The sequence below is a fragment of the Danio rerio genome, chromosome 1 (assembly GCF_049306965.1).
Source record: "Danio rerio strain Tuebingen ecotype United States chromosome 1, GRCz12tu, whole genome shotgun sequence".
In the NCBI taxonomy this organism is placed as follows: Eukaryota; Metazoa; Chordata; class Actinopteri; order Cypriniformes; family Danionidae; genus Danio; species Danio rerio.
This window is the reverse complement of record NC_133176.1, coordinates 8,722,266-8,747,500: the sequence shown is the minus strand read 5'-3', so window position 1 is coordinate 8,747,500 and position 25,235 is coordinate 8,722,266. Positions and strand designations below refer to the sequence as shown.

General features: G+C 33.1%; 1 protein-coding gene across 3 annotated transcripts in view; it reads right to left on the bottom strand.

Moving 5' to 3' along the window:
• The window catches only part of si:ch73-383l1.1, a 258,616-nt gene that overhangs the window by 120,475 nt on the left and 112,906 nt on the right, over nucleotides 1–25,235 (bottom strand). For all 3 annotated transcript variants that reach the window (XM_068220987.2, XM_021475936.3, XM_073949331.1), the window contains one exon: nucleotides 6,145–6,296. In XM_068220987.2, coding sequence (XP_068077088.1) covers nucleotides 6,145–6,296 — 152 coding nt within the window. The remainder of the gene's footprint in view (nucleotides 1–6,144; nucleotides 6,297–25,235) is intronic.

Sequence of the window (25,235 nt, the reverse complement as noted above, 5' to 3'; positions counted from 1 at the left end):
CCAAAAAATGAATGCAACTCACTTAAATAGCTAATGCTGTAGCAATGAGTTAGTGATGTGCAAGCCCTAACAAATGACTCACTTAGAGCTCGCAGTAACACTCAGTCCTGCACTGAAACTGCCTAAACCTCTCACAGTGACAGAGTGATAATGAGGCAGAGCTGTTAGACCATCACCGTGATTAATACTGCTCTTCCACCGGACTGTATATCACTGGAAAAAAACCTTCTTTTACATTTTATTTTTGTCTAAAATCCTAGAGCAGAAATACAGGAGTGGCTCTTTGTCTCTCTCTCGCTGGGGAAAAATTACAGCCACCTTTTAAATTGTTAGTTTGCAATGTGGCCCTTATACTGAGCCATAGAGAAATGGATAGAGGACACATAAACTAATGCTTTAAAAAAGAATGCATAAAAGAGACTAGCTGAAAATGCATTACTTCACAGAGCCATCAACAGCAAGGTTATGTTTGATTCACATGGCAATGCATGAATTTACAAAATTTATACCTTAATGCTTTGCATAAAAGCATCCAGCAATGAATAAATTGATGTCTTGATGTCTAGCATAATTTTATTTTCTTTGTTTATGCATTCCTTGTTATTGCAGGAATTTGAATTAGGCATGATGGGACTAGTTGGTTCTGTTAAAATAAATTTGCATTACAGCCATGAACAATGGACGATACTTGCTTTTGTTAGTTAGAGGTTGAGGGGCATTTCGATCTCTAGGAAGCATTTTAGTGCACAAAACTTATATACACAGATGAATGATCTGTTTCTTGGGGAAAATGTATATATATATATAAGTATATGAAATGTCATTTAAAAAATTATCCTTAAATTTGTGCAAGCTGATTTTTTTATGTAATGCACATTTGATGCTATTATTTGATGCTGTTAAATTATAAAATAAAATAAAATAATCGAAATGGATTTTATAATATTTTTTTAAGTCAAATAAATGCTCTTATTTTAAAATCATTACATAAAAAACAAAAACAAAAACAAAAAAACACTGGAAACTAAAAAAAAAACAACGAAAACAGTTTTATTTGTTATTTTTGTAACAAGTTAAGTTCAAATAGACATGCTGTAATTAAATAAAACTATTTATTTGTTTATTGTATGTTATGCACATTTTAAGATCTTACATATTTACTGACTCTACGACATCCATAAAATCAGAATATGGTAATAAAAGTGCAAAGAAAACAATTAAATTAAAAAAAAAAATTATACAAAATAAGTCAAAGAGACATGGTGTAAATAAAATAAAATAAAATATTTATAAAAATTAAAAATTAAAAATTAAAAATTAAAAATTTAAAAATTTAAAAATTTAAAAATTTAAAAAATGTAAAAATGTAAAAATTCTAAGTTAAAAATTAAATTTAATTAATTAAATTAATTACGTACCATATGTAATGCACATTTTAAAACTTTAGTTACTAATTCTATGAGACCTGTAAAAGCAGAATATGGTAAAAAAAAAGTGGAAAGAATACAATTTAACAAATTAAAAAAGTATTTTTTTTTTGTGTGATTTATTTCACATTTAAAGATTTTCCATAGTAAAAAAGAAATCCATTTCTTACTTGGAATTTTTGTATCATTTCGTTTCCAAATATCTAAAAGTTTTTCAATCAAGATGTAATTTCTAGAAAAGCAAAACATAAAATCAAAATAAATAAATAAATTAATAATAATAATAATAATAATAATAATAATAATAATAATAATAATAATAATAATAATAATTTTGCTTTGAAAAACATACCATTTTGTTTAACTTATATCAAGGAAAAACACACCTTGTTTTTACTTCTGAAAACAAGAAAATATTTTTTACTTGTAAATAAAATGCTTCTTGATTTAAGAATTTGAAGATATTTGGACTAAAACGACACAAACTCTAAATACAGCAGAATATGGTAATAAAAGTACAAACTATACAATTTAATTAAATAAATAAAAAAAACTGAAGGAAGAAACAGCAGCATCAGAATGAAGAACAGGTTTTTACTGAAGATTAAACTCTCTGGAAGTGGATTTTAAATCTCAAACACAATCACACAAACCTCCGAGGAAACCAGTGAACGGAAGAATCACCTCTCAAATGGTTGAGTTTGATTAATGACTGATCTCAGTCCTGCTTACAATCTGTACAAGACAATTTGATTTCAAGTGAGTTTAATTTCAAGTAAAGGCATTGGCATCTATAGAAGGTAGTGAAAAGAATGCACCATGAAATGATGCTTGAAACCAATCTGTAATTTGAAATATTTCTGCATAAAATATTCAGTTTGTTTTTTTAAGTGTGACCATCAGGCAAGCCAAATTATATAGATGAGAAGCAATTACATTTTTTGTCAATTAATCGATCAATCAAATATTTAAATTATTTCACTCTATGACCACAGTGTACCCATCTGATGGCTACTTCCAGCAGGATAACACACCATGTCATAAAGCGGGAATCATCTCAGACTGGTTTCTTGAACATGACAATGAGTTCACTGTACTCAAATGGCCTCCACAGTCACCAGATCTCAACCCAATAGAGCACCTTTGGGATGTGGTGGGAGATTTGCATAATAGATGTGCAGCCGGCAAATCTGCAGCGACTGTGTGATGCTATCATGTCAATATGGAGCAAAATCTCTGAGGAATATTTCCAGTACCTTGTTGAATCGGTAACACTTTACAATAAGGTTCATTAGTTAATGCATGTACTAACATGAACTAATCATGAACAACACATGTACAGCATTTATTAATCATAATTGAACATTTACTAATGCATTATTAACATTCAAGTCCATGCTTGTTAATATTAGTTAATGCACCATGAGTTAACATGAACTAACAATGAACAACTGTATTTTCATTAACTAACGTTTACTAACATGAATAAATACTGTAGTAAATGTATTGTTCATTGTTTGTTCAAGTTAGTGAATGCATTACTTAACATTAACTAATGAACCTTATTGTAAAGTGTGACTGCTGAATCTATGTCAAGAAGGATCAAGGCAGTTCCAGGGGTCCAACCCTGTACTAGCAAGGTGTACCTAATAAAGTGGCCGGTGAATGCATTTGATACAAATATCTACATGACTACTATAAACATCTTGTGACAAAAGGTTTTGCATAGTTTTGGTTTGAAGCACACAACTGGTGTGAAAGGTTTTTCTCAAAGCCTTTGTGTTGTTTCTGATAAAAGTGGGCAGTCAACAATGCAATATAATGCATAGCATGCAAAATAAATATATACTGTAACTGAATGGGAAACAAGCTTTTCTAAGCTCTCCAACCCATTCATCTGAAACTCTGGAGCACTAGATTGTTCTGTGTCATATACTGATATTCTTCAAGACAATCTCAGTCTCCTCACTGCCGCCTAAAACCACTTCAGTCTTCAGAATGAGCGCAGAGACTGGAGTGAATGACCCATGTAAGAGAACAAGAACAGCCAGAATAACTGAAGCATTATTACACCCCGCTACAAACCATTGTGCTGAAAATCCTGCCCTGTCTGCAGAAAACCACACCACTGAACAACATCAACCCACAAGGTTTACATTCTTCAGATATTTCAGTTGCAGGCAAAGACAAATATCAGTCTCTGCTGCACTTAACTGACACAATGAGGAAAAATAGCTGACTATCATATAATGGATAACAGGCGAAAACATTATTTCTGCAAAACTGTTTTTTACAGGGGTTAAATTTACTTATTTTGTTTGTTTAAATTCAGCCTAAATAAATTGTTTATAACCACTTAGCTTAATATTTTTAGTAAATCCAAGGGATCATCCTTGAATATTTTTTTTTTCAGTTTAGGAAACAAAGTAAAGTAAGTCAAAGAGACATGCTTTTACTGTAAATAAAATAAAATGAATGAATGAATGAATGAATGAACAACCAAACAACCAAACAACAAATAAATAAAATTATAATACAATAAAAAAAGAATGAATAAATAAATGAAAAATAAATGAATAATGAATAAATACATAAAATAATAATAATAATAATAAATAATAATAAAATAAATATATAAAAGATATAAATAATAATATAAATAATAAATATATAAATAAAAAACTATATATATATATATATATATATATATATATATATATATATATATATATATATATATATATATATATATATATATATATATATGAATAATTATTATTATATATGAAAAATATATTTATTTATTTATTTATTTATTGAATAATTGATCAAAAACATACTTTTATTCCACTAGGGTGCATTTAATTGAAATGGCTTTTATGATGCTACAAATTTATTTTATTTGAAAAAAAAAAAAAAAATTTATATTAAAAAAAAAATAATAATAATAATAATAAATACTGGACCCTATAACAATTTTATAACACTGAAAATGATAACATATTTTTGATCATAAAATCAGCCTCATTTTTTGAAGTAAAATATTTGTTATTTAAATTTTGCTACACTTTATTTAGCATAAAGATTTCATTATGCCCTGAACTATTCTCAAAACTATTTGCTGGAACCCGTGATTTTATTCAACTTTCTTTAATAAAACTTTTTAAGTTGTATTTTTTTTATCTCCTTTTGTCTCACTGATTAATAAAAATCCAGAAACTTAAGAGGGTTCTGATTAACGTCCCCCATCCCTGATCACTACGCTACATTATTTTAGAGATAATCAAAGGGAAAGCAGACTCAAGCCCTTATCCTCTTCCAGACCAGCAGACCAGCAGTTACCATGATATAGAAGAACAAGATGAAAAGAAAATATAGATTAAAACACGTCTGCTGAAAAACAACCAGTCGGCAGGAGTCATACTTGATATTTGGTTTTTAATTTTTGACTTGTTAGAATTTGATTAAAAATATATAATTAAAATAAATGAATAATAATAATAATACAAATTATTATTATTATTATTATTATTATTATTAGTAGTATTACAATAACTTACAAAAATATAAAACATTTATTATTATTTATATCAATCTTTGCTGCACTTAACTGACTGAGTATGTAAAAATAGCTAACTGTCATATAGTGGACAGGCTATAAGAAACACTGTAAAGTTAGTCAAAGATACATGCTTTTACTTAAATTAAATTAAATTAAATTAAATTAAATTAAATTAAATTAAATTAAATTAAATTAAATTAAATTAAATTAAATTAAATTAAATTAAATTAAATTAATATGTATTTATTTATTTATTTTTGCACAGAGGTATTGGTAATTTTATTCTAATTTAATATTTTTTATACTTTCATAATGCTACAAAATCATTTTAACTAAAATAAATGTTATATTAATTATAGATTATATTTTATTAAAGACCATCTAAACTAGTAAAAAACAATTTGAAGAACTGTTTTTTTACACAAACCTCTTTTTTATTTTTTAAGCAAAGAAATGGTTAAAGTAAAAAAAAAATTGTTAATTTTAAAAAAGTTTAAATTTAGATTATCGAACACTAAAAAACAACAATGTGACAAAAAGTCATAACAACAAATGTTTTTTTTATGTTTCTTTAACCAATTTTAATCAGTTAATCAGGTTTCAACTAAATATTTTTAGCTATACAAAGTTTAACTTAATATTTTCTGTAGTCAGTTTGACTGATGTTGATTTGAGATGACCAGAAATGTTCATTTGATTCAACTAAAAAATTTCAGGCAACAATATGTTATTCACAGTGTCGCTGGCCAATGGCAAATGCTAATATTCTAATATTAAATTGTTTGTTTTCTGTGGAACCTAAACATGTTTTACATTACTTTCACAATTATTTAAATTCAATAGACAGCACATAAACAATAGTGTTAAATAAGAGTTGTAAAATGAACTATGACCATTGAAACACGTAAAGCTGAGTGCACAACTAACACAACAACCTCATTTTCAGTCATTCATTCATTTTCTTGTCGGCTTAGTCCCTTTATTATTCCGGGGTCGCCACAGCGGAATGAACCGCCCTCATTTTCATACGAATCAAATTAAATATGCCATCTGTCCAACAAAAATCTATAATAGCCCAATGAAGGGCCTATGGAGAAGCCCTTCATTGAACTCTACCATAGAAAGCTGTTAAAGACAATAATACTGTAATCTCACCTTGAGGAAAGACAGGTTCCGGTTCCTCTCAATACTGGTGATCTCCAGATTACCCATGACCACCTCACAGTTCTCATAAAACTTGCGAAGAGTCTTGTATTGCTGGTCCAAATCCGACAGTGTGCTGAGCTTGTTATCAGTGCCAGGACACACTAGAGGAAAAATACGAGACACAAAAGAGGTCAATGAAGTTGATCAAGAAAAGATTATGAGATGATTAAGTGAACTTACACCACAGTTGTTCATTAGGTGTTTAATAATTCAACGTACCAGTCAATTATAACACAAATTCCACCTCCCTTTACATCTCAAGTGTGTCTCAAGTCTGCCGACATACGCAATCTACTGGGTAACAAACTGGTTAACAGAGAAAAAGCCATCCACATGGAGGTAGCACAAAAAGAAACAGAAACCATTGATGGTTTTATACTGCCCTATAGTGTTCAATTTAAAGATGAATTGCTGCCATACGTAGCTCTAGCTACATAATTTACACTCTCCAGAAATGTATGTGGGGAATATTTTCACAATGAACCTGCGTTGATAGTATCTGGTATCAAGGCGCGTCTTATTTGCTTTTCATTTGATGTTATTGAGCTTAATTACGTATCATGTGATGTAATGCTGTTAATGTTATCTGATATCATAGGCCAGGGTGGCCAACCCTGTTCCTGGAGAGCCACCTTCCTGCAGATTTCAGTTGCAACCCATATCAAACACACCTGCCTGTAATTATAACATGGGCTGCGTCCGAAACCGCATACTTCCATACCATATAGTACGCTAAAATCAGTATGCGAGCCGAGTAGTATGTCCGAATTCATAGAATTCGAAAATCAGTAGGCGAGATGTCCCCGGATGACTTACTACTTCCTGCAAGATTCTGATGTGCGCATTCCATGCACGCTGCACTATCCCATAATGCCCCATGAGAGAATTCATGAATGGGACTGAAGCGACGCAACTGACGCAGGTAGGTCACGTGATCATGACAAAATGGCGGATGTAGTACGTCCGAACTCCATTCATACTTTTCAAATTCATACTTTATGGAACGTACTTTTCTAACGGCCGAGAAGTATGTTTAAATTCAATGCAGTACCCACTGAGTAGTAGGCGGTTTCGGACGCAGCTATGGTGTTCAGGTCCTAATTAATTGGTTCAGGTGTGTTTGATATAGGTAGCAACTGAAATCTGCAGGAAGGTGGATCTCCAGGAACAGGGTAGGCCACCCCTGTCTTAGGCAAACCCAAAAATTCAACAAAAAAAAAAAAAAAAAAAAAAAAAAAGACTAAATAGAATTGGGAATCACCAACATGCCCATGTCATGCTGATAAACAGGCAACAATACACTTCATTTCGAGAATGTAAACTTATTTTAAGTATTTGATATAACAGGCAACACAGTTATTACTACACACATCCAGGGCCGGAGCAAGCTGAACTGCCGCTCTAGGCAAAGGACGGTCACGCCGCCCTCAACCCTAAAGTGAAAGCGTGGGTGTGGGGGGTATGTGGGGGTGGGGGGGGGGGTGTTATTGGAGCGCAGGTGGTGAGGGTAGTGTCGCAGACGCCCCCCTCTCTATTCCGATATAACTGAGGGCGCGGGTGGTGAGGGTAGTGTCGGGGACGCCGCCCCCACTATTCTGTCGCCCTAGACGCGGATATAACTGATGGCACGGAGGGATGAGGGTAGTGTCGCGGACACCGCCTTCTCTATTCTGCCGCCCTAGACGCGGATATAACTGATGGCATGGAGGGATGAGGGTAGTGTCGGGGACGTCGCCCCCTCTATTCTGTCGCCCTAGGCGGCCACCTAGGTTGCCTCTATGGACGCGCCAGCCCTGCACACATTACACTACCAGATAAAACTTTTGTCGTTGATCTCAGTTGTAAGAGCAACAAATAATAACTTGACTTCTAATTGATCATTTGGAAAAGTGAAATAAGGTAGATTTTTCCGCTAAATGATCTGTTGAGCTGCATCCCAATCATCGCAGGTACTGCAAAAGACCTAATGGGACCCTCATGGACCCAAAATTCTCACAGAAATCAGTCAAGTTTGATGAAGGAAAAATCATGGTTTGGGGTTACATTCCGTATGGGGTGTGCGAGAGATCTACAGAGTGGATGACAACATCAACAGCCGGGAAAACATGAGATTTGTGATACCCATTACAATTCAAACCACAGGAGAGGGCAAATTCTTCAGCAGGATAGCGCTCCTTCTCATACTTCAGCCTCCACATCAAAGTCCCTGAAAGCAAAGAAGGTCAAGGTGCTCCAGGATTGGCCAGCCAAGTCACCAGACATGAACATTATTGAGCATGTCTGGGGTAAAGTGGAGAAGGCATTGAAGATGAATCCAAAGAATCTTTCTTTCAAAGAATCCCTTTCTTTGTCATTCCAGATGACTTTATTAATAAGTGATTTGAGTCATTGAAGAGATGATTGGATGCAGTCCTCCAGGCTCATGGGAATCAGACACAATATTGATTCTTTTTCCACTGCAGCATGACTTTATATTCTATACTGTACATTAATTCTGTTAATAGTGACAAGACTTTTGTCTAAGCAAAGTCAGACCTTACTGTCCTAATTAAATAATTCAAAATCAAGGCATGATGATATTTTATTTTGGTAAAATAAGCGTAATCTAGAGGCCTTTGCCTTTCATGTAAGCCACTTCTGATACCAAATGATCAACTAAAATCAAGTTATTATTTGTTGTTTCTTAAAACTCGGATAGCCAACAAGACTTGTCAGGTAGTGTAAAAAAACACTGTAATAATAATGCAAATCAGTTCCCTTTACCCTTCACAGAAAACTGAATTCTGACCCTGGTTGTTAATAGCAAGCCTTGAATAACCACACTTATGAACGTCGACAAAAAAGGTGGATATATTACTCAAAAAATAAATAAATAAATAAATAAGTAAAACCACTGGAAACTTTCCAAAGCAGCATTAGCTTTAGTAAACAGTGTGCGCGCTGTCCTCGGGCCACAATCATAAATCTTTTTTTCTCCATATGGACGCTCCAGCATCGCACATATTGTGTGGAAAGACACAGGTCATTACTTTAAGAAACTAATTAGCCAAATTAGTAAGTGAAGGTTCATGTGCGCTTGTGCCTCCGCTGACCTGCTTTCGCAGCGCTAAACATCTGCCATCCACAACAACCAGATAAAAACGGGCATTTTCTGCTTTTTTTCAATTAAAAAGCCTGTGAGCTTGGCAACGCTGTTAATGTCAGCTTCTCATTTCATTCTCACCCAGCTGAGCAGTGAGTAGGTATTAATGAATTATGGGATTGTTTCACTGATCCTGGAGACTAATCCTGGCTCGGAATTTTAGCGATGCCAGGCTTCATCTGGGTATCTCAAAAACTCCTCTGCCTTTGTTTCTTGGAGTGATCCCTCAAAGCAGGGTTGCCAGGTCTGAGACAATATACAGCCCAGTAAAAACTTAAAACCCAACCACTTAAAATTAATTAAAAGTAGCCTATTTTTTTTCCAATTGATGAATTCTCACACTTGTAGATAAAGCATCTGTGTTAAAGTGCTAACTGAATGCTGACGCACCAAATAACACTTATACGTGTCTTTCTAAGATGTTGGTGATATTCCATTCCTTTCATTTATAACGTGCCTTCAGTTTTACTCACTCACATGCAGCAGATTTTGTGTTGCCAGACATTCACATGGATCAATGCTTATTAAGAAAAAAATCAGTTTCCATTTTGTATTTGCTAAAAAAGAAATAATTTGGCGGGCTTGTCACGTTATGAAAGTCCCCTAAAAAAAAAAAAAAAAAAAAAAAAAAACAACAACCACCAACTGCACAACTGCAGTCCTGGCAACACTGCCTCAAAGTAACAATGAATAACATGAAGGATCTTTAATTAATTTTAATTAAATTTAAATTTAATAAATTTAAATTTAAATTTAATTTAATTTAATTTAATTTAATTTAATTTAATTTAATTTAATTTAATTTAATTTAATTTAATTTAATTTCAATTCAATTCAATTCAATTCAATTCAATTTAATTAAAATTAATTTAATTTAATTTAATTTAATAATTTAATTTAATTTAATTTAATTTAATTTAATTTAATTTAATTTCAATTCAATTCAATTCAATTCAATTCAAATCAATTTAATTTAATTTAATTTAATTTAATTTAATTTAATTTATTTAATTATTTAATTTAATTTAATTTAATTTAATTTAATTTAATTTAATTTAATTTAATTTAATTTTATTTAATTTTATTTTATTTTATTATTATGATGATGCAAAGATATTTTATTATATAAGTGCATTGTTCACTTTTCTATTAACTTTTATTACACCATATATACATTTGTCCATATTTAAAATATGTTTTCTTCTATAACATGCAATTTCAGAGCAAAGCAGATTGTTTTTGAGGGGCAGTAAGAAAAATGCATGATTTATAGTACAATAAAACATGATAAAATATAGATTTCTTCATAAATTTGAAAATTGAAATAAAATTTAGCTGCTTTATTTTAGAGGTTTTGTGAAGATTTTTTTTAACCAAAGGGTGAACAATGTATACAAAATACCAAAATAAGGGTTGAATCAATAGTGAAAATACTTTTCAAGTTGATATCAAAAGCAGTGCCTATACACATGTTTCACTTTCATTAAAGTAACCAGAAATGTAATTTTCATTTCCACTTTAACATGTTAACTACTGTGCTGTTCTAAGTTGTGTATCGTTTTAGACCAAGTGAAGATATATTGTTTTTATGTCATTATTATTTTTGATGTGTGTCTATATGTGTTATTAGTGCAGATTTGCAGGTACGGTGATGAGTCGTGGCTGAGGGATCTGTGAGGGTGAACAGAAGCAGACAGGCTCCTTTAACCCTGGCAGAGGTGTCAGTCTTGACATGCAATTAAATACACCTATTTCCAGCCATCAAACACCTTCCAGGTCTAACCAGAACCATCTGCTACATCAGCTGGACACTGCCGGAGAGGACGACTGTAAACGTCTGTGTGTGTATGTGTGTGTGTAAGTGCATGTCCAATGAATCATGAAGGCTCATGAGTGCTGGTGTGAAACACATGGCCATTAGTTTCCTTTGGCAGGAAACACTCACTCTCACTTTTGCATCGGTGATAATGAAAATTTCTTGAGGTTTAGGAACTGATATAAAAACACATATGCAATAAAATAGATAATTTAAGTATTTTATTATTATTATTATTATTATTATTATTATTATTTTAATGAATTTTAATACATTTTTAGGTTATTTTTATTTTATTATAATTATTGTTATTGTTGTACATATTTACTTACTTAAATTTTAATTTAATTTAATTTAATTTAATTTAATTTAATTAAAAAATTTTGTTTTTATTTTATTATAATTAGTTTTATTGGTGTAATTTTTTATTTAATTAAATTGTCATTTAATTTAATTTTTAGGTTATTTTTTAAAGTTATTTTTATGTTTTTATTTTATTAAAATTAGTCTTATTGTACATTTTATGTAATTAAATTGTCATTTAATTTAATTGTTTAAGTTATTTTTAAGTTTTATATTAATATTGATGTTATTGATGTAATTCAATTTTATTTTATTTTATTTTATTTTATTTTATTTTATTGTTTAAGTTATTTTTATGTTTTATTTTATTATTAGTATTATTGTTGTACAATTTAATTTGATTTTAATTTGATTTTAATTTAATTTAATTTAATTTAATTTAATTTAATTTAATTTAATTTAATTTAATTTAATTTAATTTAATTTAATTTAATTTAATTTAATTTAATTTAGGTTTGGTCCACTTCTGGAAGCAAATTGTCCCTGTAAAATATAGACACACAGACAAACAAACACACAAACACACACAGAGACACACGTTCCCCCTGTCTCTGTCTACAGTATTGATGTTGTTAGCCTGTCTCTCTCATTGACTGCTGGAGTTCCTGTGTAAAATTGCTGCCAACAGAAACAGCATTAATCCGCTCGTCTGCTGCGCTGCTCATACAGCCTTCATTCATTTATACCTAAGGAAGCAGAGCAGAGGGCAAATCAGGACATCTTTTCTTTCTTATTTTTTTGTCATCGGCATAATGACATCATCGGACCGCAGAGATCAAGACCACAGAAAGAAAAGTAATGATTTTGCCTTTACTTTCTGGTGAATCCATCTTAATATCAGCACAAACAGCACACAAGCATTTGCTCGGGGTAAAACCTACAAACTCAGGACGTAGAAGAAAACACTTTGTCATCAATCAACTTGACAATTGTGTTTGAGAGAAGAAGAAACGTTTGTCTTGTGGCGAGCAGCTCCTATAAACACACACTTTTAAGAGTTGTTTTGCGAATATCTTCAGAAAAGAATGTGTTTTTGTCCTAAAAAAGAAGTTTTTGTTTGTTTGCTGCCGAAGGATTCTTAGTGATGTAGACGTCTGAAACTGAAATCCAAAAACTTTGTTAACAGTCAAAAATCCCTGGGTTTTGGAAGTGTCTCTGAGTGTGTGTAAATGTGTGTGTATGAAACCATTGAAGTTTTGTAAGGATTGAAGGGATGAGAGATGAAAACATTACTGCTGATTTCATTATAATGTCTTTCATCATCTAGAGCAGAGGTTCCTAATCTTTTGTTGTTTGTACAGTTGCGGCCTGTGTTTATTTTTAATGTACGTGAGTACCGTAAAGGTTTCAGAAAGTTTAACCTGCTGTCATAAAATAAAATTGGCTGCGTCTTTAATATCTATCGATAATATGGCGTTATCACCCCAGGGTTCGCAAAAAACAAAACAAAAAAATTAAAAGCTTATGGCTTGTTTTTTGCATGTTTTTTTTTTTTATAGTAACTACTTACGACTTTTTTTTTTTTTCTTCAGTAGATTATGGATAAAATATGGTAATTCTAATAGTTTAATAAAATGGATTAGATTTTCGGAAATCACCAATCACCCGACCCCCACTTTTGGGGCCAACTGATCTTGAACTTAAAGTCCATATGAACCAGAAAATGCAACCTTTTTTTCTCGTGTTGTGACCATACCTGCCAACACTCCCATTTTTCCTGTGAGTCTCCTGCATTTGAGACCAATCTCCCGCAACCATCATGTTTTGTTATTTCTCCTGGAAAACTCCCGTAATTTTCACCCCCAATATGTATAGGAAGCAGAGAGAGGGGTAGGGTCAGCATAGGACCTCAGGCCGGGAATCATGGGTATGTGTCGCTGCACTAACCACTAGTCTATCCGCTTGCTAAGTTGTGATTTATAAAATACTATTTCCAGGTCCAAGTCACTCATCTGAACTGAGAAAATATTTGTTTATGACGACTTTTTACTCATATTTATATTTAAATAAAACCATGTTGTACACTACAGTCTCTGGATTAGCTGCATCACAGACACCAATATTTTAACAATTTTCACTTTCTGGCTATCTGATATTAGGAATGGATCTATACATACAGTTGAAGTCAGAATTATTAGCCCCCCAGTTAATTTTTTCCCCCAATTTCTGTTTAACGGAGAGAAGATTTATTCAACACATTTCTAAACATAATAGTTTTATTAACTTGTTTCTAATAACTGATTTATTTTATCTTTTCCATGATGACATTAATATTTGACTAGACATTTTTCAAGACACTTCTATACAGCTTAAAGTAATGTTTAAAGGCTTAACTAGGTTAATTAGGTTAACTAGGCAGGTTAGGGTAATTAGGCAAGCTATTGTAGAACAATGGTTTGTTCGGTACTATCAAAAAATATATAACTTAAAGGGGCTAATATTAAAAAAAAAAAAAACTGCTTTTATTCTAGTCGAAATAAAACAAATAAGACTTTCTCCAGAAGAAAAAATATGATCAGACATACTGTGAAAATTTCCCTACTCTGTTAAACACTATTTAGGAAATATTTAAAAGAGAAAAAAAAAATCAAAGGTGGGCTAATAATCCTGACTTCAACTGTATATGGTGATCGTGATTTTCAAAAGTATTACAGCGCTTTGTAGACGTTTATTATTACCATTTGATGAGTCTCCCCATGCAGGTTGATAGAACACTTGGACCCGCAAGCCGCTTCAGGTGGCGTCACACTTAACAAGAGATTGGCACCAACCATTTAACACAATTTTGAAAAACCTTTTTGATCTACTAGACTCCTCCAACTTTTCCAGGCCTGGAAATATCTCTTCAAAATTCCATGACTTTTCAAGGTTTTCCAGGACTGAACCCTGGTATTTGAAGGTACTGGTATTTTCCTGGTATCTAAAAGAAATATGACATAACCATGATGTTATCAAATGTAAAATATGGTTAAAATAGCTAGAAGCCTCCTGTGTGTTTTATTTTATAATTAATTTTTAAGTTGCAATTTTTCATAGAGCAAGGACTCTTTCATAATATTTCTTATTATATTTTCTCTTTCAGATAAAGTCTTATTTCTTATAGTTTGCCTGTTTTTATTTTTTTATTTTTTTATAACAATCTTAGGGTCAGGGCAGCATGGCGGGTACATTTTGTCCAAGCTTCTTTTCTTTCTAAAACATTTTCTTTTCTAATCTCCAAACACAATTCTAGCTCAATAAACTATAAACTAGCTGCTTATTAATAGTAGGTAAGTTAGTAGCTTGGTCTAGGTATTGGGTATAGGGAAAAAAGATCATACTTTATAAGTGCTAATAAACAGTTACTATCTTAATATTAGGCAGGTAATAAGCCAGTGGTAAATGGGGTGAATAGTTGACTAGAAAATTCTCCAATGCAAATATATTTGTTAAGGCCACATAGTAAAAAGACTGACCAGTAAAATAAAGGGCAGGTTGACAACATGGTGCACTTTGTCCAAGCTTCTTTTTTTTCTATTCTCCAAACACATAACAAAAAAAATAATAAAAAAATTAAATTAAGATCTTTAGCTGAATAAACAACAAACAGCTCCTTATTATTAGTAAGGTAGCTGGGTTTAGATATTGCGTACACTGTGAAAAAAAAAAAAATATGATCAAGTAGTCCTGCCAGCATATGTTTTTAGGTCATTGTAACTAAGTTAATCATGTTAACTTAATTTTATAAGTTGTGCAAGCTGTTAATCTGTTCAACATAATACAAATTAAATGGACTATTCTTTTTATTATTATTTGGCTTAGAAATTTAAGGCGATCAGGATTTTTTTTACAGTGTAGGATTAGGAATGTGAACTAAGATTGTACTTTATAAGTGCTAATAAACAGTTACGATCTTAATAACAGGCAGGTAATAAGCCAGTGGTAAATGTTGTGAATTGTTATTAAACTAAAGTTTTACAAAAAACAACAAAAACAACCACAACAACAACAAGAAAAACTAAACTACATGTACAGTAATTACATCATAAGTGTTTTACAATCCAATATGAAAGCAAAAAAGTATGTTAATTAATTCTCCAATACAAATATATTAGTTAAGGTCACATAATAAAAATGCTGTTTTCTAAAACTTCGCATTTTCCTTTCTATAAAACTATATTTAAGCTTATAAAGACTACATTATGGTTCATTCTAACAAATAAATCCACATCCTTTTCGCAACGTACTATGACGCAAATGTGTCCATGTGCTGCTGTGCTTCGCTACAGTCTCTGTAATATAAAGGCTTTTTCATCAGATTGATTAGCTGGTTGTGCTGGATTTCTCAGTGGGCATTGAGGCGGCTCCTGCTGCTGAGACACAGGTGGAAGTGATTTGTATTAAGCAGACAGAGGATTTAATGACTCGTCCCAGACAATTTTCTGCTGCTGTTTCTCTCCTTCTAACCCCTGAAAGGAGGTTTGCACTTAATGTAGCAGGAACGACTCATGTCATCCCGAAGACATGATGCGGATAAACAGCTTGACTGGACATATGCCGATACTCTTGACTGATGCTGAGGCATGCATGAGTATGCAGATCTGTATTTGACGAACACTGATTGAATAATAGTATGCATCATTTGGAGGAGTTGTAATCAGCACTACACTGATATGGTTTAGAAAAATATAGAAAATAATAATAATAAAAACATTTAAAAAGTGCTAGTCTGTTGGTTAATTTCACCAGCAATTGGATGAGACAAGTATAATATCTCACTGAATGAAGTGGCAACGCAGTGGTGCAGTAGGTGTTGTTGCCTCACAGCAAGAAGATCACTGGTTCAAGCCTCGGCTGGGTCAGTTGGTGTTTCTGTGTGGAGTTTGCGCGTTCTCCCTGCATTCGCGTGGGTTTCCTTCGGGTGCTCCGGTTTCCCCCATAGTCCAAAGACATGCAGTACAGGTGAACTGGGTAGGCTAAAATTGTTTGTGATGTATGAGTGTGAATGAGTGTGTGTGGTGTTTCCCAGAGATGGGTTGCGGCTGGAAGGGTATCCGCTGCATAAAATCATGCTGGATAAGTTGGCGGTTCATTCTACTGTGGGGACCCCGGATTAATAAAAGGACTAAGCTGAAAAGAAAATGAATGAATGAATGAAGTGGGAAATTTGATGCAGAAAAAGCTACATAGGTATTTTAAATAGCAAAAGTATTATAGTATTCTTTGATTGAACTAGTTACTCCTTATTTGGTCAATGTGGTGCTATTGTTTTATAATAATAATAATAATAATAATAATAATAATAATAATAATAATAATAATAATAATAATAATAATAATAATAATAGCAACAACAACAACAACAAATACAACAACAACAACAACAACAACAACAACAACAACAACAACAACAACAACAACAATAATAATAATAATAATAATAATAATAATAATAATAATTATTATTATTATTATTATTATTATTATTATTATTATTATAGTTTGAATTAGGTTTTACTTATTTATTATTATTATTATTATTATTATTATTATTATTATTATTATTATTTCTTTAGATGTCATGGTAGATGTATTAATGTTATTTAATATGTTTAATTTACCAATAACTTTATTTTCAAATAACCAAATATGTTTCATATTTGCACAATACAAAAATATGTTGACATTTACAAAACACACACACTTTACAAAGCAAGCACACATACAATTCATGTTTAAGTATAATTAGATTGAATAAATGATATATACACACTAGATTAAATAAAAATGTGAAAATAACTTCAGTTTTTTTAATTTAAAAAAACTAAATCTTTGGTATATATCTAAAGCCATGTTTATGAAATCCAGCTCTTCCTTACTAAACACAGCCATGCAGGCAGAAATAATCATGGCTTTAGTTTAATCTTATCAATTTGGCTGATATAGGGTATTTTTATGAATTTTAACTGTATTAAAACTGTATTTTGATCTAAAGAATTCCTGCAATCTTATCCTTAAGAATCGTTTCACAGCAGTTAAATGAAACCAATTAGTTACTGTCATTGTTGTCGAAGTGCCATTAAGATGAGCATTATAGTAAGTGCGGGTTTTCTGATTGCTGATAAACACTCAGCTTCTGTGTGGATTTAATGAATTTTGAGTGTTATAACATTTAATGAGTCTTTGCATTGACGGTGTTCAGAATTCAGACACAGATGTTCACAGAACTCAAGCTGTGGTGCCTCGCGGTCATTAAAATTATTCATTCCATGCAGAACATCTTCATAAAGGAAAAATATGTGCATGCTTTTTCAATGCAGACCTCACACGTGATACTACATATCTTTTGTGTATCATTGTCAGCCAAAATATCCATAAGTATAGCCATTCACAAGAAGCAAACAATTACAATAAACCAATAAAAATAATTTCATTGAAAGACCATCCCGGACGAGCCCCCAATTATTAGAATTACCTTAAATCCAGGGGTTTGTGAATTTTTTTTTATTATTTTTTGGAGGTTTCCCTTTTTTTAGGACTCTGATTTAACCCCCAAGCACCTTAGATAAATTTTGGGGGCTTTGCATTTTTATTTTATTACAGCTTCTTAAACTACGCAGTTCAAGACTAGTTTGGCAAGTTTCCATATATATATATTTTTGTGCTCAAAAATGAACCCATATAGGAAATTCCTATATGAACTCAGACCCTATGGTGTCATGAAGATACTATGTTGTTTACCATAGTCAATTTTGCATTACTCATGGTTAAGCGGCATGATTTTTAAAAAGCTTGATTAAGTAATTAAAATGGCTTTCTTCATTAATGAATGAAGCTTGTGTATGTGTACTAAAGTAAGTATTCCTGAGAGCTGATTTCATATCTTTCCTCTGACCAGGAACAGCCTAGATATACCCAAACATCTGATTACAGAGAGGTGATATAAAGCACTCGCAGATAATCCTTTGAACATCAGGCTCCTACTTTCATTTCCAAATCCATCATGTCATTTAGCAGAAGATTAAGGCCACTGAGAGCACAAGATGAAAACAAAGCAGCGGCCAAAATGCTTTACTTACACCACTACTGCTTTTCTAAAAGATCTGCAAAGCACACATTATACACTCAAAAAAGCATGTTTGCTGTTTGCTCAAACTACTTGTTCAAAATAAGCTGAAAGAACACAATTATTTTGGGGAAAACTTAACTGTTTTATGTTCAGTCAACTTAAATTTGTCAAATAATTAAGTTAACTTTATAGATTTGTGTTGGGAAAACATTAAGAAACATATCCAAATGTTTTCGGCTGCATGCGCGACTCGCTTACTGTCAGTTGACTCACGCTCTGCGCAGCCTTTAACTGTAGCTCGTGCTGTATTAAAAAGACGCATGTCACTTTACAACTGTAGCAGCCATTTTCTGACTGCACTAAATTTATTTTTGATGTCATGGTCACACTATTTGGAGGGCCAGAACAAATTTTCTTGGGTGCCGGGTTCGGCCCGTGGGATGCCAATTGAATAGCCCTGCTCTATACTGTCGTCACTGGCTTGCTTGGTTTGGGACTTGTGGAGCTGTGAATCAATGGATTTGCACTTCAGTGTTTGTCCTTTCAGCAGAGAAATTAAAACTACACTGAACTAAACGGAACTTCAACTCTGAAAACTGGACTGACAGTTTCAAATTAATAGAAACTTCTGTGTTAAGCTGGTTTGACATAATCTACATTGTAAAAGTGCTATAGAAATAAACATGAATTTAACTGAGTTAAACTGAACTGAATTGAATTGAATTGAATGGAATGGAATGGAATTGAATTGAATTGAATTGAATTGAATAGAATAGAATAGAATAGAATAGAATAGAATAGAATAGAATAGAATAAATGTAGACTATAACAGGAAAACTTGTGTGCATGTGGGCCGGCGGAAAGAGATCCACAGTATGTTGTTCTCACAACTCAATGTATTCGGGGTCTTTCATATCTGGTGGATGTTGTAGAAAATGCCCTGCGAGTCAGTCAACTGTTGCTCTTTGCCTCTGATCTCTCAGTGCTCTCCTAAAAAAAGCAACAGGACAGAAAGCATGAGGGAGATTCTGCAGGCCGTTTGTTTTGTGCTTCCCTGCTGGCCACATTAAACAGTCCACTAATCCCAGTCGACAGAGCCTGACTTCAGTCTGAAGGCCAACAGGTCAGCCCCGTGGCATATCTTCACCAGACTGTCCACCAGCAGCACTGCAATACTCACAAAAAAAAAAAAAAAAAAAAAAAAAAAAAAAAAATATATATATATATACTGTATATATATATATATATATATATATATATATATATATATATATATATATATATATATATATATATATATATTGCAAAGATTTATGCCAAAACCTGAATAATTCTCTAATAAGTCTTCCTACTTATATGACCATATTCACCACTATTTCTTGAAATACAAACCATAAGAGTGTTTATTAAAACATTGCCCATACTACAAATTAATAATTCCTTACATTTAGATAGCACCTTTCTGGACACTCAAAGCTCTCTACACATTGGGGGAATCTCCTCATCCACCACCAGTGTGCAGCATTCACCTGGATGACACGACGGCAGCCAGACTGCACACTACACACCAGCTGATTACAGAACGGCCTCTGGTGGATTTTTAAAAACAAAAACTGCAAGCAGACGTACCTTCAGTTGCGCATTTTGCTGTCCCCTGAAATGTAGACCTGGATACGTATCTGTATTAAGCCTGGGTTGCATGATTCAGTTATCAAATTTGAATTATTAACAATTTCTTAAAGGACTGGTTCTGACTCTGGGTGTCCACATATCCTCCTGGGACAAACTTTTGATTATTTTCCCTCTTCTCTGTCTGTAATGTGCTGAACTGGTGGTAATAGAAGTGAAGGCAGTGTCAAAGTTTTAATGTCAGTCAATGAGTGATAGTGAAAAGAGTCATTACTCTCAGTCCATTGAGTTCATTATTGCCTCTCTCGGTAATAACCGTATATTACAGAGACTCTGTAGTTTGGAGCTCCGCCACTCATTCTGTATTTATTGATTCACAGTTTAAGGTCAGACGTCCAGGTCAATGCATAAAGCTCATAATGTTTTATTAGCATGAAACCTTGCACACGCAGGAGACAATCTCTTTATTCAATGCTGGATCCAAACTCTTGTTAAAGAATAAAGGGTTTTAATGGATGATCAAAAGCAGTTTTGCTGTGATGTTTCTTACAATAGAATCAGAAACTTTCTTTTTAATGAACTTCAGCCAGCTTTGTTGTTGTCGATCCAAATGGAAACTCATACAGATATTTTAGAGGGACATTTGAAATTACAAATATTTTGTTATTATATGATTAATAAATTAAATGAAATATAATCACACATTAACTTTGGTAGAGAAATTAATCTAATTATATTAGAAATGATATTCATGAGTGAAAAACTAAATTAAATTAAAACGTTGCCTAAAATAATAATAAAAAAAATAAATAAAATGTAAGTACAGATTGACGGACGGATGAATGGATGGATCGATGAATGGATGGATGGGCAGAAGGATGGATAGAAACATGGACAGGTGGACAAATGTGTGAAAAGATGGATGGATGGATGGATAGATGGATAGACGGATAGATGGATAGATAGATAGATAGATAGATAGATAGATAGATAGATAGATAGATAGATAGATAGATAGATAGATAGATAGATAGATAGATAGATAGATAGATAGATAGATAGATAGATAGATAGATAGATAGATAGACGGAAGGATGGATGGATGGATGGATGGATGGATGGATGGATGGATGGATGGATGGATGGATGGATGGATGGATGGACGGATGGACGGATGGACAGATTGACAGAAGGATGGATAGAAACATCGGCAGGTGGAAAAATGGGTGAACAGATGGATGGTTGGATGGATGGATGGATAGAAGGATGGACAGGTGAACAAATGGATGAATGAATAGATGGAAGGGCAAATAGCTAGATAGCTAGCTAGCTAGCTAGCTAGATAGATAGATAGACAGACAGACAGACAGACAGACAGACAGACAGACAGACAGACAGACAATTTGGACTCTCTATTATGCGACCATAACCAGTCAGTCGAGAACAGCAGGACGTTCAATAACAGGAAGACCCATCATGAATCAGCCAATCAGAGCTCATCTGACACTGCTGTGACTTATGATTACTAATCAGCACACCTGGGTTAAAGGACATTGCCAGCTACTGTTTCTAATCAAGTTACAAGAAAGAAAGAAAAAAGGGGCTGTCCTAAAGTTTGTATGCATTAAAAAACAACCAGAAGTAGCACCCCAGAATTAACCAGATTTGACATTGCTGTATTAATCAGAATAAAGGATAAAACATATGCATGGCAAATGAATTAATTCAACTTTTGATCCAAACATATTCAACAGTATAATTAAACAACTCGCCCCATAGTTTAAGCCCTCGCAGTGTACTAATGAGATGTAATCTTACAGAAATATTGCATTCAAATCATAAATGAGAGTGACGGACAGATTGTTCAGCATACACATGCTTGCATAACCACTACTAGATAGAAAATTTAATTGAGATAGTTTTCAAATGTAGTTCAGTCTGCTTCCCACTAATCACAGTAAAGGCTGTGTGTTCACAAAGATTATGTGTATTCACATACATTAACATGGAAGGGAAAGGATGGTGGATCATAAATTCATAGATCAATTCATACCCCTGGAAATGTAAAGGGGAAAAAGGAATATTATCAAGACATTTTCTTCCACATCTCCATAGGACAGAAATATCACAGATGGGTTTTTAAATGTCTAAACTGTTTCTCCTCAAAGCATATTTTTGCTCAAATCTCTAGTTTCTCATGAGAGAAGGCCTGTCAAGTTTCAGAAGATCTTTCAACAAAACACTCAGATTTGCTAAAGTACCAAATTCTACAAACGAAACTTTTTTCCTTTGCAATTTTTTTCACAAATCCTTGCTAGACCAGATGGTCTTAGCTAAGATATCCACATTAATATTATAAGGAACTTGTTGGATGAACCAAAATAGACTTAAATAGGCTTAAAGGAGGTCCAAAGTCCAGCGCAGAGTGCGTCAGTTGTGCGCCTCGCTTACACATTGCTTAAAACACACGGGATGTACAGCAATACAGAATTATCTTAACAAATGAAAAACAATTAAAGGATAAAAATATTATGAATAAACAAATATAAAAACCCCTGCCTCCATGGCTTCTTCATCTCGGGGGGCTTTTTCAGTTTATTTATGACAATTTGCTTTTGTATAATATTATTATTATTAGCAGTATTATTTATCATATGCAGATTTATATTTGTTTTATTAAAAACAAGCTTAGATTTGTCCACCTGTCAGGTTTTGGCCTGTATGGGGCATACTGTAGCTTGCACTCCCAGAAATAAAGGTACAAGAGCTGTCACTGGGGTGGTACCTTTACAAAAGTTACACATTTGTACTTGAGAGGTCCATGTTGTATTTGGATATAACTCTTTTTTTTTTCCACAGTTCATTATTATTGTTCATTTATTTGTTTGCTGGAAATTAGAACTGAATTTAGAAATAGTTTTGAAATAAATCTTTGTGCTTAACAAACAAAATTAATTATTTAGGCTATTAATTATTTAACGGATGTCTGTGCGTACAACACTGTTTTCTTATCCATGAATGAGAAAAATAAAGTGAAAGTAAAGGCTATTTGTAGGAGGCTTATTCTTTTTTCTTGCGCTGCAGATGGACTGTTCAACTGTTTTCTCGCTAGTAAAGCGTTCCGTTTTTCCACTTACAAAGTCTGTCATGTAAATAGCAAATGCGAAACGGCGCGACGCAACTGACTCTAAAAGGAAATTAGAGATAAGACTCTGATTGGTTTATTCTCCAAACACATCCATAACTCATTAAGAGAATAAGCTCAACCCTGTTAGACGTATTTTTCCATCCTTAAAATAGCAAAAGTGGATTCGGACACGCCTCGTGTTGTTGCGGGTTTTCTCCACAGTCCAAAGACATGCGGTACAGATTAATTGAATAAACTAACATAATTTGGCAAACTGGCTGGGGGTGGAGTTACACAGAGAAAAACTAAGACAGACATTCCAACATGCAATATAGGCTCATTCTGAAAACGTAACCCTATAAAAAATTTCTGGAGATTGCCGCATACGACAGTTCAGCGAAGAACAGTTCTAGAAAGCAGCTAAAACAAAAACAAAAAATAAAATAAACAAATAAATAACAGGAAGAGACTGTGGTAAGACCTGAAAACATCAGGCTGCCAAAATATTTTTTTTTTGAATAGCTTTTGAAAACACTGTGTCTAGGGTTTGGGAAGAGGGTGGGCAGGGTTTTTGGTCGGTTGGTCAGTCAGTAAGTCAACAGTGGCCTCTGGTAGATTTACGAGAGAACAGAAGGCGCAAATGGCACTCACCAGACAAATTTGAGATCTCAAGAAGTGTACACAGCAGCCTCTGTTGGATACGGAAAACTAAAACTGCAAAAAATAAAACAATAAAAAAATTCCTCCTGGGACGTATTTGGCACTCTCCAGAAACGTATACAGGAGTACGTTTTCAGAATGAGCCTGAGTTGCACATTTTTCAAGAAGAATAATTGGCTTTAGCATTGCTTTTTTTAAATCAAATTTTAAGTAATTAAGAATGTTTATTTAATGTTTCTCACATTTCTGCAAACATATTATGGATTTTATATGCTTCAGAAGAGTCCAAAATTAACATTCAGCAGCTTTCAATGACATTTATTTTTTCATTGTCCTATAAAGAGCTAGAAATGTGCTAAAGACTCTATTAACTATATAAAAAAACTTCCTGAATGTAGAAAATAAGAAAATAAAGAACCTATTTCTTAAAAAAGACATTCAAACAATGCAAAACCCTTACTATCTGAAATGCTATAAGTATACAAAGAAAAAAAATAATACTATAGTGAGAAAACACCTCAAAACTCTTGGCTATTAATAAATAATCACTTTAGTGTTTGTATGCATTACTGATATTATTCATGATATCTTGATATGTGAAGGCCATGAGTTTGCACTTTCTGGCCAGCGTGTCTGTGTTTTATTCTCCCAGAGAGTTGAAATGTTGGATGTGATGTTTTGTGGAGTTTGTCGTGTTCGTGTTTGGACGAACTGCTTATGCACACATGAGTCCGCCTCTCATTAGGGGAGCGCAAGAGACAGGTAGATTAAAATTCAGCAGCGTATGTTCTGGTAATCTCCGCACATTCACAAAGCCTGGAGAAAGTGGGAGGTTGCTGTCAAAACAGATACAGACCAACACAGCGAGCCTGTGCCATTTATCAGCCTGCTACTACAGTCTTATCGGCTGAGGGCCGAACCCAAGGGGCCCGACTCTGACTCTGACTACTGAGCAGAAGGCAGTGTGAGTCAGTGAACAGTGTGAAAGCAAATTATGGGAGTGAATGGACGGTATTTAGAGCGCTACTAGTATGCTTTTCCGGATATTTCCTTTCATGCTGGTGAATAAGTCTGCAAAGTTTCTAAGATTAAAGGGATAAATGGAGCGGTTGCGTGACAAAAAGAAGTCTCAACTTGTGGAATGATGTAGCAGTCTTTTCCTATAGCGAGGAAAGGGCCCTGGATTCTTATAAATTAGGTCGCTCTTAATTTGTATTTTAGCCCCAAAAAGAAACCCACAACCTGATACCAATAT